Raw genomic sequence first — 16786 nt, 5'->3', positions numbered from 1 at the left:
CTAATTTATCATGGCTTTGGCAATATATCTAATATTTCCATATGGTTGAACCGTATGTTTAATACCATGCTGTCTTCGAAGGGGCAGCTCACACTTTACAAGCATAGTTCTCTGCTACCGTCCCTATTTCTATGTATAAGACTTGCATTTTGTACAAGATATGAGCGATCGGACCTTGAAATATGTTTTAGAGACTCTGAAGTATCTATCAGTTGCCTTAGAAACTCGCTTCAGCGAGATTAGCTAACGAGCGTGCTCAAGTCGGGAAGCGGAGGCTTAACACTTACATACTAAGGTAGAATATCCCCAAAGGTACAGGATACACGTTACATCGTAAACTAAGTCGCAGATCTTCGATCGGTCACCTAAAAGCTCCCGAAGGGTCGCGAATGCTTTCGGTGCTAGTCGTAGGGAGTCGTTTACAGGCTTTTATTTGAGTTTAATAAGATAGCGCCAAGCTTGTGTTACTCGGATTCAAGAAATCCTCATCTATAAAGTCTTCTAAAAGGGACAGGCCCCTATCATTTCTTCGGTATTTTCCAATTTGCCCATTTGGATTAGCAAGCTGGCCAATTTGCTGCTTTGCTGATTCCATTACTGGAAGTACAAAGCTGGATTTCCATAGCTTTATGGTGTGATAGAATATACCTCTAGCCTCTCCATCACAATGTCCGCAACTGCTAGGTCATTCCGACCAGAAACAGTGAACGGCTCGTCTGATCTGACTTTTCCCTTGCGAATTCCTAAAGCTTCCTTAAATAATCATATCGCGAGTGGTGACCAGATCAGTCAGCCCATTTGGGTCAAAAGCACTCACCTTTATTTGGTTTATCCTCGGATATACGAACTACGGCATCTAATATCTAATGTATTTCGTGCGATACCTCATCTTTAACTCATATGTAGATACCAGCTACCCCTTTAGCTCTCATTCTAGCGAAGAGGTACAAGATAGCTAGAGGAGTTAAATGACTGTACCGGGATATTTTGACTGATCTCGGCTGGATTATCTGCGAAAAGCAGCAGAATAGATCAACCAGTGCGCGGTAACTACTGATTGCTCCATTGTCTCATTGATCAGCGCAGCCTATAACACGGTCTACTCCACGAAATATAGGAATTGGTAGCGGTGATATCCCCGAAGTCGGGTCCTTAGCATCCACCAAACTACGCGTGGTTTAAATACTAGAGCTACGGATGAGACACCCGTTCGTTAAGTATTTTTCTACCAATATATAACCGGTGTGATCCATTTCATGTGGCTAAAGGAATTTCTACGCCTCTACTATTACAATAGTTAAAAGCAAGCCATAGGAAGCTATCATGCATATTTGCCCAGTAATAAACCTACGGCAAGCTGGCTCGTAGTATCTTCACAATAACACAACTTCTACTTATTCTATTATATATTAAATTAAACTCCGCGCTCGTACCAGCTCTTAATGATACCCTCAATAGTGGGCTCGTATTCTCTCAACACAACTATGCCCTTCTCGATAAAAGTATTGGATTGTACATTCAATAAAGGGGGTAGTTTGTTTTTAACAACCGTTTCTCTCCACGTTAGATATTCCCCGTCTACATGAGACAGTTCTTCATAGTATTCCCTACACTCTTCAACATTGGCCGTACAGCGATATACGTGAAGGCGCAATAGCATCTCGCCAAGCGCCTTCTTTCCATGACTGGCTATCTTTGATCTGTCGACTTGTACTCTCAGCTTTTTGGTAGCCATATCATGATGAATATTGATGCATCCGTGACCGAACCGGAGCAAGCATTTAAGTATAGCGAAATGAGCCTGCGACCTATTAGTTTTCTCCCAAGGTCAAATTTCAGCTATCCTCATACCGGGCTATGAGCTTGTCCCCATTTCTGCAAAGTCAAGTTAACGAAGAACCTCTCTGCTGCATTGATAACTCACCATGCCATCGACATTATAATTGGAGAGAGCTCGAAGACCATCAACCCCGAGCTGTTGGTAGAGATTATAGGTTACTTAATGATGTTAGTGGTTAACCAACCCAGAGAAGCGCAGGCATGGGTATAACCACAATCCCTAGATCGAATAGCCGATTCATCTGTGAAGCCGAAGAGAGCCAGTAGCTCTGGATCATCCATAAGATAAGCCCCCACAAGCTCGGCTCTACACTCATCTAATGTCGTTGCCAAGTCGCCAAATTGGCCAGTCCATGTTTGACCTGGTTTGTACCAAGTTCTTATAGGTTTCCCGTCAAGAGGGTTGATCGGCGGGTTCTTGGAGTCGAAGTTGAACTTGTTAGTAGCTTCTTCAATCATCATCTTACCTGTGCCGTGGCCCAGCAACTCGTGGAGCACAACCCACCAGTAGTACGCGGGGTGCTTGTGCTTCCTAAATACCTCGACTTCAGAATCGTCGATGAACGGCCATTGCATCGCAGTACTTTCAGCTATCATACGATTTGCGATGATGACATTTTTGAATCCCACACCTTGACGGATATCGTTATACTGTTGAAAATTAAAAATTTAGTGCACACGGGCTAGGAACTGGTGAGGAAAGGCCTACACTGGGAAGGTTAATTCCAGGGAAAATTATACACGAACAATACGCGAGCGCTGTGGTTGTTAGGCTTCAACATTACTAAGGGTAAAAGTAGATAATTCCTACCATGAATGCTGGAGAAATCGGGCGGTTCAAAGAGAGATTTTTAAAATAGCCCCTTTCCATTGTTCTCGGCGGCCGCCCAAGGTAGTCGCCGAATAAATTTATCAGAGTTCTTGACCAATTTCGACAAGAGCTTTGTCTCATTGGCATCCGCGATCGCAACCAAGCCTTCAAACTCAGCGCGAATACCAGCTGGGTCTCGATATGGCTCCACAAAGCCGAATATATTCTCAACTTTAGGTGCTTTGTCTGCAATCCATGTCCGTTGAGAATCCCGATACGCCTCAAGGTTGCCAGTTTGGAAGCTTTCAATGTATTGAGTTGGGAATTTCTTCTGGGTATCGTTCGCAGCGTACTCCGTAGCTCTTGCCAGGCTTTCGCAAATATTCTCTAGGTATTCGGCATGATCACCACGGACCAACCTTACACTGGCAGATGAGTTCGTAATGTCCAAGGGCTCTGTTTGATCCGTTGATATGATTGAAGCCTGAAGGACCTCGAATGAAGTTTCACCAGTTTTCCGTACTCTGGTATTTTCGGGTAGTATGGAATGGGCATCCATATGCCTCGAAACGAGAGCAATTTCTTCTTTGCTCATTCAATCTCCTAGATAATAAGAGCTTTGAGCTAAGGTGCTGGGATATCCAAGAGTGACAGGCGGAATGGCCACGATAGAATCTTGTATGTCCCTATAGAGGTTCAAGAGCTTGGGTGATCGAGAGGCAAGTTTCTCCATTGTACCGGGACGTAGCTGTGGAATGAACTTCTGGTCTCCTGACCCCTTCACGTAGTTAGTTCTTATCTGGGGTCATTATCTAGAGATTTGGGAACAACCTACACAATAATTCCCGACATTAGATAGGAAAGTAGCTGCAAATTCGAGAAATGCTTCAAGGTCCTCTACATCTACTCCATAATCTTCTGAAAATTGATTCCAGTCGCCACCGCATGATCTGTGAAGCTCCATTATAAATTCAAAGATCCCAATAGATTCTGGGGAGACCTGGCGTAGAATAATTCTTGTGCCGGACCATGCTGCCCTAGTATTGACCGTTAGCATCAAAAATAGGCATACCGTTGGATGAAGTGAAGGTTGAGAGTAATTGACCTTGATAGGTAATGACTGTAAAGTTTCTCATTAGGTAATTATCATCATTGCTGGCACTAGGGAAAATATTAACTACCCTCTTTTCATATTAAAATACCCATATAGATAATTTGTTCCTATTTAAGCGGTATTGCCTATGTGAGCTCCTGCTAGGCCGTTGATACTACTTGTGTTCAGTAGTTGAAGGCTGCTATAAGAACTAAACTGTTACGTAATAAACACTTCGAAACTAGTTGAATAAGACTTTCAGTCCTCGCCTATTTGACTTAGGGAGTCTACGTTTATCTATTGTATGAAATTATATTAGTTAGAACTTAGCTGATGACGAACGTTATAATGATTTCCCAAAGCTTACTGATCAGCATCGTAGACTATAGGAGTATACCTTGCCTATTGTCAATGCTTCTAGTAGAAAACACTACAGTAAAAGCGAGGTAGGAAAATTTTAATTGCATATGTCTCTTCGGTGAAGTCCAGCTATGGCGGCTGTAAGTCATTGGTTGAACAACTTGCGGCCTGCCTTATAAACCAAGTTACCTAAAATATTCAAGACATATTGTATGCTACATCTACCTAATAATATTTACCTATCTTATGCGATATATGCACTGTCGAATGGATTGAAAAGCTTAGCGACGATATTATCGGATTGTATTGCCGCTCATCTATCTCCTCTCTAAATCGTCATTTCCGTTCACATGTCAGCTGATGAAGCTTTCTAAAATACAAAAAGGGGTTACGTCCATTCGTAGGTCATAATAACCGAATTGACGACCACGTTCCATAGGTATATGCCGTTGTGTATATATTAAATCACCTTATACGTGCTGTATGCTATGGCTAATTTGCCGTTAACCGCTCGAGGATCGTATGCATGTCATATGTGATATGCATTGCTCGTGAGACTTGGGGACGGTTGTATTTTGCCGAGGACACACGGGGTCCCCCGCCAAGAGGTTCTTAGGAAATGTAACATGGGCTACTTGATATATGAACCAGCCGCGTAGCATTGAAAATAGCAAGTTCCTTAAACTTAATTCTTTAGAAATTGGACTAGTTAAGGAAAAGCTTCGAAATATCACTGCGTATAGCTTAATATCTTGTCCTGGTGAGTTTACCTCCTTTTTTTTGGTCCCGCCTCGGAGGATTCACAAAGTCCGATGTAGAATCCGATACATTCAATGCGAGAAGGTGTGCGGGGATTATTGGATTATTGAGATTTATTTCGGAGGCTGCTGGCAGCGCTCTTCTCCCAACGGGTTCTAGCTCCATACCTCTCAACAAACTATTGTATCAAATGCATACTGACAATTTCCACCGACCATCATAGGAAGGATTGACATCAGCCCCGGCTTATTTAATCAATCAATTAATCTTGTATATATATATATATATATATACCCAGCCGACCATGTCGCTCGGTCGGGAATCTATCTTACAGCTTTCTACAGTCAATACAACAAACCATAATAAGGGATGTTGGCGTACTGGATTTCCACGCGGTGACTCGCGATAACTTATTCTTAACATGTCACCCAACAAACTTGAACTCATCCTTAGATCCGAAGGCTCACTATGGCGCTGACCCCATTACCCATTAGAAGCAACCCGTTCATTCGATCGGGCCAGAGGAGGTTCCTAGGGAACTAGGGGTGATCGTCAGGAACGAAAGTTTGTCCATAAGCTGCCATGGATAATGAAGGTTGAGAATCCTTCCTTGCCTTCTCTCGGCTTGGTGCATTCTTTGTAAGATGCGGGACTAAGAAAGACCTAACTGGAATCAGCGTTAGCGTTGCCGTAGGGCAGAAGGATGTTATGGGAGTTAGGGGAGTTTCGGCGATAAGCACCCGTGGACATGGCTTATCGATCGGAGGAACAATGAAGCGAATAGGAACTTACATACAGGACGGGAATTTACCTACAGCGGCAATCCGAGCCGATCAGGACCATACTTTAGGTACCTGAAGTTACGGTCAGGAACAATGCCTAAAGCACCTAAGTTTAAGTTTTGGGGTAGGTGCCGCTAGTCATGTTACCTATTACCCACGTTTGTCCATTGGTAACTACCCCCGTGTTAGCAGATCTCACGCGCCATCTAGAAAAATTTAATCACTCTGCGAACTTTTTTTTTTCCCTAGACGACACTGCAATCCTCACGTTTTTACGACAAAAATTACTTCGTCCTCCTCGGCCTCGTACCAATTAACTGCGTTCCTCGCCTTGTCAATGTTAACGTTTCTCTCCGTCGTTTCTTTCACTCTCGTTATTTTACTTTAATACTTCCGCCTGTCCGAACCCCAGGTTCTCCGGATTGACCGTGCCGTCCGCTCCTTACATCGGCGCTCCACAATCGACGATTGTGAATTATTACTTATTATTACTTAGAGACCTGGCCAATCTATCGATTTCGCGCGCTAATCGATAAGCCACATCCTTCCTTATTCCTTGGTCAAGTGCTTTGCCCCTACCGATAGGTGTGCTTTTTGTGTCGCAAACCAACTACGGACAAAATGTCCAAAACTACAATTGTGAAGGAGGCGGTCAAGGAGAGCCTCCTCGGCTCTGAGGAGCATTCCAACCTTTCTGCATCGCACCGCGCCTTATTCCTAAAGAATGCAAAGAAGGATGAGCATACAGGAGAGCTGTATATGGGACCAGAGGAGTTCATTGAGGCTATTGCGCCGCCGAGCGAAGACTACGTAAGTTCTTAAATATTCTAGGCTGGTAGCCAACTCTCAATTGCTAATCTATTGTTCTTCTCTATAGCACAAGATTAGCCGTGATCAATACGGACTCCTCTTCCACGTAGCCGATCGCAAAGACACTGGCAAAGTGACGATTAACGACTGGGCCGCCTTTGAGAACCTGTTGACGAAGCCCGACGCCGAGTATGAGATTGCATTCCGCCTCTTTGATGTTGACCGCACTGGGGGTGTTAAGTATGAGGACTTTCGGCGTCTATATGAAAACAACAAAGGCCCTGACAGCATTCCCTTCAACTGGGATTGTGAGTGGGCAAAGCTCTACATTGGTGACAAATCCAAGCGACATACCCTCTCATACTCCGAGTTCTCGCAAATGCTCCGTGGCCTTCAGGGTGAGAGAATTAGACAAGCCTTCCAGCTTCTCGACAAGGACAGAGATGGATACATCGAGCCTGAAGACTTCGCGAGAATTATCCTGGAGACGGCAAAACACAAATTGTCTGATCATCTCTTAGACAACCTTACCTCCCTCTGCAATATATCCACTGGCAGCAGGATTTCATACGCGAATGTTCGAGCTTTTCAGAACGTGATCATGCAGATGGACTTGGTGGAGTTAATTATACGTCAAGCTTGCAAGAAGAGCGGCGATGGGAAGATTACCAGATCTGAGTTCTTGAACGAGGCAGCAAAAATCACTCGGTTCTCATTGTTCACTCCGATGGAGGCAGATATTCTCTTCCACTTCGCTAGTTTGGATGAACCGTCTGGCCGATTGAGTTTGATCGACTTTGCTAAGGTTCTAGATCCATTATGGAGATATCGTAATATCGCGGAACAGGCTCAGCATGGTCTAGGATCGGAAAAGGCCAAGAGCACTGCGCAAAGCTTCCTCCTACGAGCTGCTGAGTCTGGCTATAACTTTCTCTTAGGAAGTGCGGCCGGTGCTTTTGGCGCCTTTATGGTGTATCCTATTGATCTAGTCAAGACCCGAATGCAGAACCAACGAGGTGCTGATCCAGGACAAAGGCTTTACAAGAATTCGGTCGACTGTTTCAGAAAGGTTATCGCCAACGAGGGTTTCCGCGGTCTCTACTCTGGAGTCCTGCCTCAGCTAGTCGGTGTTGCTCCGGAAAAGGCTATCAAGCTTACAGTAAATGATCTCGTCCGCGGCTTTTTCACGGACCCAAAGACGCACCATATTCCTTGGGGATACGAAGTTCTAGCAGGTGGTACTGCTGGTGCTTGCCAAGTTGTGAGTCTTCCTTATTTAATCCTGCTACCTTTCCCGGTGCCTTACATTAAGTTTTACTAATATATAATCAATAGGTCTTCACCAATCCTCTCGAGATTGTTAAGATTCGACTGCAAGTTCAGGGAGAGGTTGCGAAAACCACTCAAGGTGCACCGAAGCGCTCTGCAATGTGGATTGTTAAGAACTTGGGTCTTGCAGGGCTTTATAAAGGTGCTTCGGCTTGCTTACTTCGAGATGTGCCGTTCTCGGCAATCTACTTCCCAACATACAACCACCTCAAGAAGGATGTCTTTGGTGAATCTCGCACCAAGAAGCTTGGAATCGTCCAGCTTCTCACAGCCGGTGCCATTGCTGGTATGCCTGCTGCTTACCTAACTACACCGTGTGATGTGATCAAGACACGCCTGCAGGTTGAAGCACGTAAAGGCGACACAAGCTATACTGGCCTCCGACACGCAGCAGTTACAATTATGAAGGAGGAAGGCTTCCGAGCTTTCTTCAAGGGTGGCCCTGCTCGTATCCTTCGATCATCCCCTCAATTCGGCTTCACGCTTGCGTCCTACGAAGTTCTTCAGAACGTCTTGCCATTCCCTGGAAAACCAAAACCAGACCAAATCCACACTGGCGTCGCAGAAGTCATGGACACCATCAGAGAGAAGGATGTCACCTCGCCCCACGCTCGCAGCCGAAACGCCCTCAAGATCATCCTCGACCTTGATGAGAACTTCGGCCGCGTCCAACTCCCCGACCAACAGGCTTGGAAGACAATACCGAAATTCCTTGGTGGTGGAAGGTCCTAATGATACATTATGTAGAACATTTTTGCAATTCTAATATTCCCCTTCGAGATGTTTTTGGGAGATGATTGCATGAAAATGGCGTTTGCGAACCATAGCGAAGGAATCTCTTGTATTTTGCTTTTTTCTGCAGACGACCAAAGTAGACAGTGGTCATGGCCAAGTTTGGCATCTTGTGTAATTAGCTAGAACAGGGGGCCAGGATGGACCATGACTTTCAAGATAATTCTTGAAGAGGGTTAGAGATACAAGATAAAAACCCTTTTGGGTTTTGCATGTTATATGCATACCTCATAGATCATCGGGGCACGAGTTTCGCCTTGAGCAGATTCCCAATCGCACAAATAGTCAAACCATCACTTAGTCCGATACCTTAACTTCTCGACTTAGTGGGCGTTCGCGCGCAGGTCATGTTGACTTACTTCTGGCTACCATGCGGTGTATCAACTACATGTAATTTAGCTTGGAGCAGAAGTGTTAGTAAATCTCGTGTTTTAAAAGGCTTTAGCATTAACTTGTTACATCTTTAGTCTAGTTCAGGATGTTGGTATTTTATGTTGTTGGTATACGTTAAAAGGGGGTAGGTTCGAAGCAATTATATGATACCGTCTTCGGCTAAGACATAAAGGCGATACCCCCTTTATAGATCTAGTCACCAGTCCCCTCTCTAGGTGTTCAACTATCTTTTTATCTGGAAGTTTCATTTGGAATAACCTACCGCATCCACTAAGAAACAATTGATTCTAAGGCACGGACCAATTAAATTAATGGCAGATTAATGGTATGTGTTTAAATAAGTTAATCGTATAACATCCACTTTTTTTATAATTTTAAAACTATAAAATATTATTTAAAAAATTAATTAAATTAATAAAACAATTTTAAATAATTTGTTTAATAAAATTAAAATAATTTATTAATTATATTAATGGTAATTATTAATATATTATATAAAATCTTTTATTTATTAAAAATTTAAATATTAATATATTAATTTAATTTAATTTTTTTTAAATATTTTAAAATTAATTTTAAAATTTAATTATTTTTACTTTTATAATATTAAACAAATGTGGTGTTATTAAACCCGGTTATAAGGTATTTTATTACGTAATTTTAATTTTACGGATTATATAAAAGTTTTAAAATCATTTTATTTTTTTGATTAAAAACACATATACTTTCATTTTAAATCATTTTTCAATTAACAATTATATTAACTTTTAATTTATATCGATTTTATTTTATTACTTTTTATTCCTCGATCATTAATCAATTAAATTCGTATTTATAAGTTAAAATATAACGCCATTATTAATAGCTTAAAGCTTTTTACAAAAATTAAATTATTAAAATAATAAGCCATATTTTACAAAAGTCTTTACCTTTTGTTTAATATATATATATTATAATATTATATATTTTTTTTTATATTTAAATTTAAAAATATTTATAAATAATTTTTAAAAAATTTATTATAATTAAATTATAAAAAAAATATATTATTACGTTAAATTATATTTATAAATTAAAAAACGCGTTTAATTAATAATTAAACGTATATATAATAATTAAAAAAAAATTTATAAAAATAAATAAAAATTATATATAAATAAAATATATAAAAAATAAAAATTAAAAATTAAAATATTTAATATATTAAATAATTTTTTAAAATTTATTAAATTTAAAAAAATTATTATAAAATATTTTTTTAAAATTAAAATTTTATTTAATCTTTTAAAAATTTAAAAATTTAAAAGGAAAAAAATTTTAATAAATTTAAATTTATTATTTTAAATATATTTAAATTTTTATTTAAATTAATTATAACTGTTTTTTACTTTATAAAAATCTTTTAAAAAAAATATTTTTTATTTTATTTTTTTAAACGTTTAATTAATTCGATTTTATTTTTATTAATTTTAAATTAACGTTAATAATAAAACTTTATTAATATAATCTTTTTTAAAAAACGGTATAAATTACGTAATAACATTAAAACTTTTTTAATAATAATTAATATTTTAATATTATTTAATTTATTTAATATTACATTATATTAAAAATCTTTAATTAAATAAAAAATAAACTAATTATTAAAATATAATAAAAATAAATTAATTTTTTTAATATAAATTAAATCATTTTTATTTTTAAACAAATAAATAATTATTTTAATATAAATAAAAAAATCTTTAATTAAAACTTTATTATAAAATTATTTAAAACGTTTTTATAATTTTTTAATAATATAAATAATTATAAATTTTTTATTTATAAAAACTTATTTTTTAAAAAACTTATTAATAACTTTTAATTTATTTAAATATAATTTTATTTTTTTTAAAAAACTTTTTTAAAAAGTTTATTAATAATAACGTTAAAAAATTAAAAATAAAAAGTTAATTTTAATAAAATAATTATTATAATAATACCATTATTTTTTAATTTTAATTTTAAATTTTTAATTTTATAAAATATAATTACATTTATAATTAATAAAACTTTTTTATTATTAATATATAAAAATAACTTTTTATTAATTTATTATATAAATAAAATTTTATTATTATATGTTATATTATTAAATTTAATAATAACATTTAAATAATAAAACTATTATTATTTTTTAATAATATTTTTATTAATGGAATATCATTACGTAAGGATAGTCACGTGATAACACGTGACTATTCCCCACACAAAAAGCAATTTTTTTTAAATGGCACTTATATATATAATTCGTAATTTAATACAATATTAATTAATTAATACAATAATAATTATCGTAATAACTTTATTTCGTATTATATTTCATTTTTTTTTTTTTTTTTTTTTATTACGTTATTTTTTTTTATTACTTAATCCGTATAAATACTTTATTTTACTTATATTAATTAATAATTAATTAAAAAACAAAATTATAAATTAATAAAATTAAAAAAAATTATAAAAAAAAACGTTAAACGTTTTTTTTTCATTTTTTTAACAAAAAAAAATAATAATTTAAACAGCCATTATATTATTTTAAAATTTTAAAGCTTTTAAATAAATTAAAAAATTTACGTTTATTACGCATTTTATAATAACTTTATTATATTTACATTTACAACCATTTAATATAATTTTAATATAAAATAAATATATCGATAATAATATTTTAAACATTAATTTAAACATTAACTTTAACTTTAATAATTTTAAATTAAATAAAATAACGGTAAAATAAATTAATACATATTATACGGAAAGTTTTATATATTATTTTAAATACCATAATAATAAATATAATAAAAATATATAAAATAATTTTAAAAATTTTTTTACGAAATAATAAACAAAATATTTTTAAAAAATATACTTTTTACTTTAAAAATTAATAACAAATTATTTTTTATACCACGGAATATACTTTAACGAAAAAACCACTTTTAAAAAATTAAAAACAATCGTTAACGTTAAAAAATTTACAAAATTTTTATTTAATAAAAGTACATTTTTATTAAAACGTTATTTCGATAATTTTATCTTAATAATTAATTTATATTACGTTGATAAATTTAATAAAATTACGGTTAAAATATTATAAATATTTTAAATCTTAATATATTAAATATTTACCCGTTTAAAAACAACATTTAAACCATTTTAAATATAAATAATACAGTTAAATAAAATAAATGTAAAATAATTAACAATATTAAAGCCGATTTTACAAACATAATTAATTTTACAATCGATAATACCGAAGTTAATACCATAAACAACTTTAAAATTAACTTTATAAAACATATAACCGATTTTATAAACAGTCCCGTTAAAACTTAATAAATTTATTACGTATATATAACCGATAAAATTACAAAATATTATTAACCATATTAAAGTATATTATAATAATAATAAATATAAATACAAAAATAAAAAATATAACTTAACAAATAATATATTAAATAAAAAAATTAAAATCGTTAAAAATTTTTATTATAAAATTAAAATTAATTAATTATATTAAATTAATTATAATATATAATTGTTTTTAATTAACTTTAATTAATAATTTTTATAATTTAATTAAAAATAACTTCGTTTTTAATTAAACGATTTACGATACGAAAATAATTTTATTTTTAATTAAATAAAACTTTTATTTTAACTTTTTTTAATTAATTTTAATTAACTTTAACCAGTTTAATAAAAAACTATATTAAATAAAAAAATTTAATAAAATTTAATTAAATAAAAAGTTTAAATGTAAAATTAAATTAAATAAAAAAATTTAACAAAATTTAATTAAATAAAAAGTTTAATAAAAAATTTAATTATATATTTATTAACAATTACGTTATAATATAAAAAAAACAAATTAAAGGTAAAAAAAAAAAAAATTTATTAATATTAAATTAATTAAATTTAATTAAATTGTATATAATTACGTTATACGAAAAAAAAAAAAAAAAAAATTTATTAATAATAAAATATTATTACATAAAAATAATTACATAATAATATTTATTTTAATAAACTTAAACCACAAATTTAAAATCGTTTATACGGTTATACTTTTTTTAACCATAAAACTTTTTAATTAATTATAATTTTAATATAATTTTAAAAATAATCTCGAATTTTTAATTTAAAATAATTTAAGTAATTTTTACCACAATTAATTATTTAATATTAAAAACATAACATTAAAATAACATTAAAAATAATAATATTAATGCGTTTAAAATAAGTTTTAATTAATTTAAAACATTTACTAACTTTATTAATAATAAATACACGCGTTTTAAAGCTTTTAAAATAATAATTAACCGTAATATCGGTCGCAATACCGGTCGCAATACCGGTCGCAACACCAATCGTAACGTTTTTAAAAATATACCATTAATTCAAACGTTAAAACCTATAATATCACAACACAATACCGTATAAACATGCAAAATAATAAAAAGGCTTAAAAAACCATTATATTAACTTTAAATCAAAAAAAATTAAATATTTTATACGTAATTATAAATATATATATAAATATAAATATTGTTTTAATATATTATTACGTGTTTTTAAACGTTAAAGTTTATAATATTATAACACAATGCCGTATAAATATGTAAAAAAAATAAAAAAGTAAAAAAAACATAATATTAACTTTAAATTATAAAAATAAAAGTTATTTCGTACGTTATTATTAAATATTAAATCATTGTAAATATAAAGTTTAATTTTTAAAAAGATTATTTTAATTATAATTAAACACGCCAAATATATTTTAAATTAAAATTTATTAAAACTTTAACTTTATATTACCTTTTTAAGCCTTAAACCCACAGATATAATAACACAAACCAAACGTTTTATAACGTTTATGGCGTCAAGTGTTAATAAACGTAACTTACCAATTTAACGAATTTTAATTTAAATTTATTAAAATAAAATAATACATAATTATTTCCCACATAAAAAGCAATTTTTTTAAATGGCATTTACATTTATTTTAAGTAATTTTAAACTAAAAATTCGAATTAATTTAAAAAGTTATACTTTTTTAATTATACCATTTTTTAACCAATTATAATCCTGGAATAATTTTTTAAAACAATATCGAATTTTTAATTTAAAGTTTTATTAAAACTTACTTTTTTAAAAATTAAATTTATAATATAAAAAATTATTAAAATTATTATTATAATTATTATAATATTAATGTGTTTTTATTAACTTTATTATTAAATTTATTAATTAAATATATATATTTTAAATTAAAATTAATTATAACATTAATTATAACATTAATTGTATCGGTTATATTAATTACATCGGTTATAACGTATTAATTATAATATATCGGTTATAACGCATCGATTATAATACGCGTTATAACACGCGTTAAAACATGGTATTTAAAAAAATAAAATTATATAAATATATAAAAAAAAGGTTTAAATAATAATATTATTAAATTAATTATAATAAAAAACATTTTATACATATATATAATGTTAATTATATTGTTAATTAATTTGTTAATTGTGTTAATTTTTTATTATTTTTATGTTAAATGTTTTTTTTAACGTTAAAACTTAATATATAATAATGTAACGTTATATAAATATAAAAAAAAATTAAAAAAATAAAAAAAAATTAACATTAAAATTAAATTATTATAATAAAAACTATTTTATACGTTATTATGGTTTATTAAATCGTTAAAAATGTTGTTTTTTATTTTTTATTAATAATTTTATATTAAATGTTTTTTACAAGTTTAAAATAACTTTAAATTTAAATTCGTAAAACGCCTCGTTTATAACTTATAAATACAATTACACGGGCCATACGTTGCGTGGCGCTTGTGGCGTTAAAACGGGCAAAACCCGTTTTTACGAGATTTAAATTTAAAGTCATTTAAAATAAATTTACATATATAATTTATAATTTAATATAATATTAATCAATTAATACAATAATAATCATTATAATAACTTTATTTCGTATTATATTTTATTTTTTTTTTATTTTTTTCCTTTTCGTTACGTTATTTTTTTTTATTATTTAATCCGTATAAATATTTTATTTTATTTATATTTATCGTAAAAAATAACTTTAAAACGTAAAAACATTAACCTGTTTATAAAAATATATAATATTAAAATAACTTATTTTTTATTTTAACCATTTTTATTTATTTTTTTAATTATTAATTTAATTTTTTTTAAATTATATATATATTTTTTAAAAAATTTAAACGGTAAAAAAATTTCGTTTATATTAAAAATTAATTTAAAAAAAAATCGGTAAAAAATAAAATTAATAATAAAATTGTTAAATAAAATTATATTAATAAAATTATATTAATAAAATTTATTTTATAAAAAACTTTTTAAATATATTAAAAAAAATTATTCGTATATTTTATTATTTTATTAAAAAATTTAAAAATTATATAAATAATTTAATATTTTATAATTTAATATTTTTAAAAAAAAGTTATAAATTAACCGTTTAAAAAAACAAAAATTTAAAAATATTAAAAATATAAATTTTAAAATAACATTTAAAATTTTTTTTAAAATTAATATTATATAATTATTTTATAAACTTTATAAACGGTTATAAATTAAACTTATAATTAATTTTTTAATAAAAACCATTATAATAAATACTTTTTAATTATAAACTTTTTATTTTTAAATAACTTGTATTTTTTATTTTATTAATTTAATATAAATTATAAATTTTTTATTAAAAAATACTTTTAAACTTTAATTAAATACAATCGTTTAAAACTTTTTTTAACAATAAATACACCATTTAATAAACGTTTTAAATATATATATTCTTTTATTTTATTACTTTTTAATAATATATAATAATTTTTTAAAAATAAAATAACTTTAAATTTTTATTAATAAAAATAAATACAATAAATTCGAAAAATTCGTTTTAATAATATATAATTATTTTAAATAATAAACTTTCGCTTTTTACTTTAATATATAATAATAACAATAATAAAAATTAATTTTATTTTTAATAAATAAATTAAAATATTTTACATTATTTTACATTATTTACAATAATTTTTATAAAAAATTAATTTTTTTCGTAAAATTTTTATAATATTTACTAAAAAAACCATAGCCGTATACAGTTTAAGTTATACCAAATATAATACGTGGTCCGTGCCCTAGAATCAATTGTTTCTTAGTGGATGCGGTATGAATAATATGGCCAATAGCATACTGGAGGTCAGATACTACCTAGGTGCTTAAAAGATCGAGCCGTCTTATCTAAGCGATATAAGCACTATGTTATTAGCTAGGTTAGGTACTCAATAACATAGCCAGAAGCGTAAAGCGACAACTTCTTACCCAAGAACTTCTAGAGCGCAAATCGCCAGCGACCCAGCATCTACGACAACCGACAAGGAAAAATGCAGAAGTCAGGGGGGACCAGCGAGCGTAAATGCGATGATGGATAAAAAGCCCTTGGAGAGCGACCCTTACACCTACTACCAGCTTATCGGCGAGTGCTATGTCGACGGCATGATGGGCGGAAAAGCGCTGTCGCAGTCACACACATGGATGCTCTTTGAGATCAGATGAGAATCTGGGGTAGTCATACCTCTGGAGGGGTTTAGGTGTGTCGTTACAAGATGTGTTTTCATGTTGGGATCTAAAATCAGAATTCCGGTTGCATTTTATCCATAGGATTCCTACTCTAGTATACCTCTGGAGTTTCTTTTTTCTTTCTCGAGAACATCGA

At 30.7% G+C, this 16786-nt stretch overlaps 3 protein-coding genes across 3 annotated transcripts; 2 read left to right on the top strand and 1 right to left on the bottom strand.

Annotated features, from left to right (window-relative positions):
• Window positions 1-1414: 1414 nt before the first annotated feature.
• Window positions 1415-3707, bottom strand: F4817DRAFT_367093 (dipeptidyl peptidase III; the record flags this gene model as incomplete). The annotated part of the gene is made up of 9 exons (XM_049307075.1): window positions 1415-1801; window positions 1852-1875; window positions 1925-1998; window positions 2055-2490; window positions 2549-2598; window positions 2651-2658; window positions 2776-3232; window positions 3389-3428; window positions 3486-3707. The coding sequence occupies 9 exons, from the start codon at window positions 3705-3707 to the stop codon at window positions 1415-1417; spliced, it is 1698 nt and encodes a 565-aa protein (XP_049156819.1).
• Window positions 3708-6113: 2406 nt separating this feature from the next.
• F4817DRAFT_193700 (mitochondrial carrier) lies at window positions 6114-8905 on the top strand. Its single transcript, XM_049298488.1, has 3 exons — window positions 6114-6454; window positions 6522-7715; window positions 7790-8905. Exons 1-3 carry the CDS (start codon window positions 6266-6268, stop codon window positions 8513-8515), a joined length of 2109 nt encoding a protein of 702 aa, XP_049156818.1. The 5' UTR covers window positions 6114-6265; the 3' UTR covers window positions 8516-8905.
• A 7343-nt stretch (window positions 8906-16248) lies between these two features.
• On the top strand, window positions 16249-16626 carry F4817DRAFT_318196 (uncharacterized protein; the record flags this gene model as incomplete). The annotated part of the gene is made up of 2 exons (XM_049300895.1): window positions 16249-16269; window positions 16369-16626. The coding sequence occupies 2 exons, from the start codon at window positions 16249-16251 to the stop codon at window positions 16624-16626; spliced, it is 279 nt and encodes a 92-aa protein (XP_049156817.1).
• Window positions 16627-16786: the final 160 nt, after the last annotated feature.

This window comes from Daldinia loculata, assembly GCF_022478755.1.
Source record: "Daldinia loculata strain CBS 113971 unplaced genomic scaffold F4817scaffold_43, whole genome shotgun sequence".
NCBI lineage: Eukaryota > Fungi > Ascomycota > Sordariomycetes > Xylariales > Hypoxylaceae > Daldinia > Daldinia loculata.
Note: the sequence above shows the minus strand (reverse complement) of the source record. Positions and strands in the feature narration are given on the sequence as shown.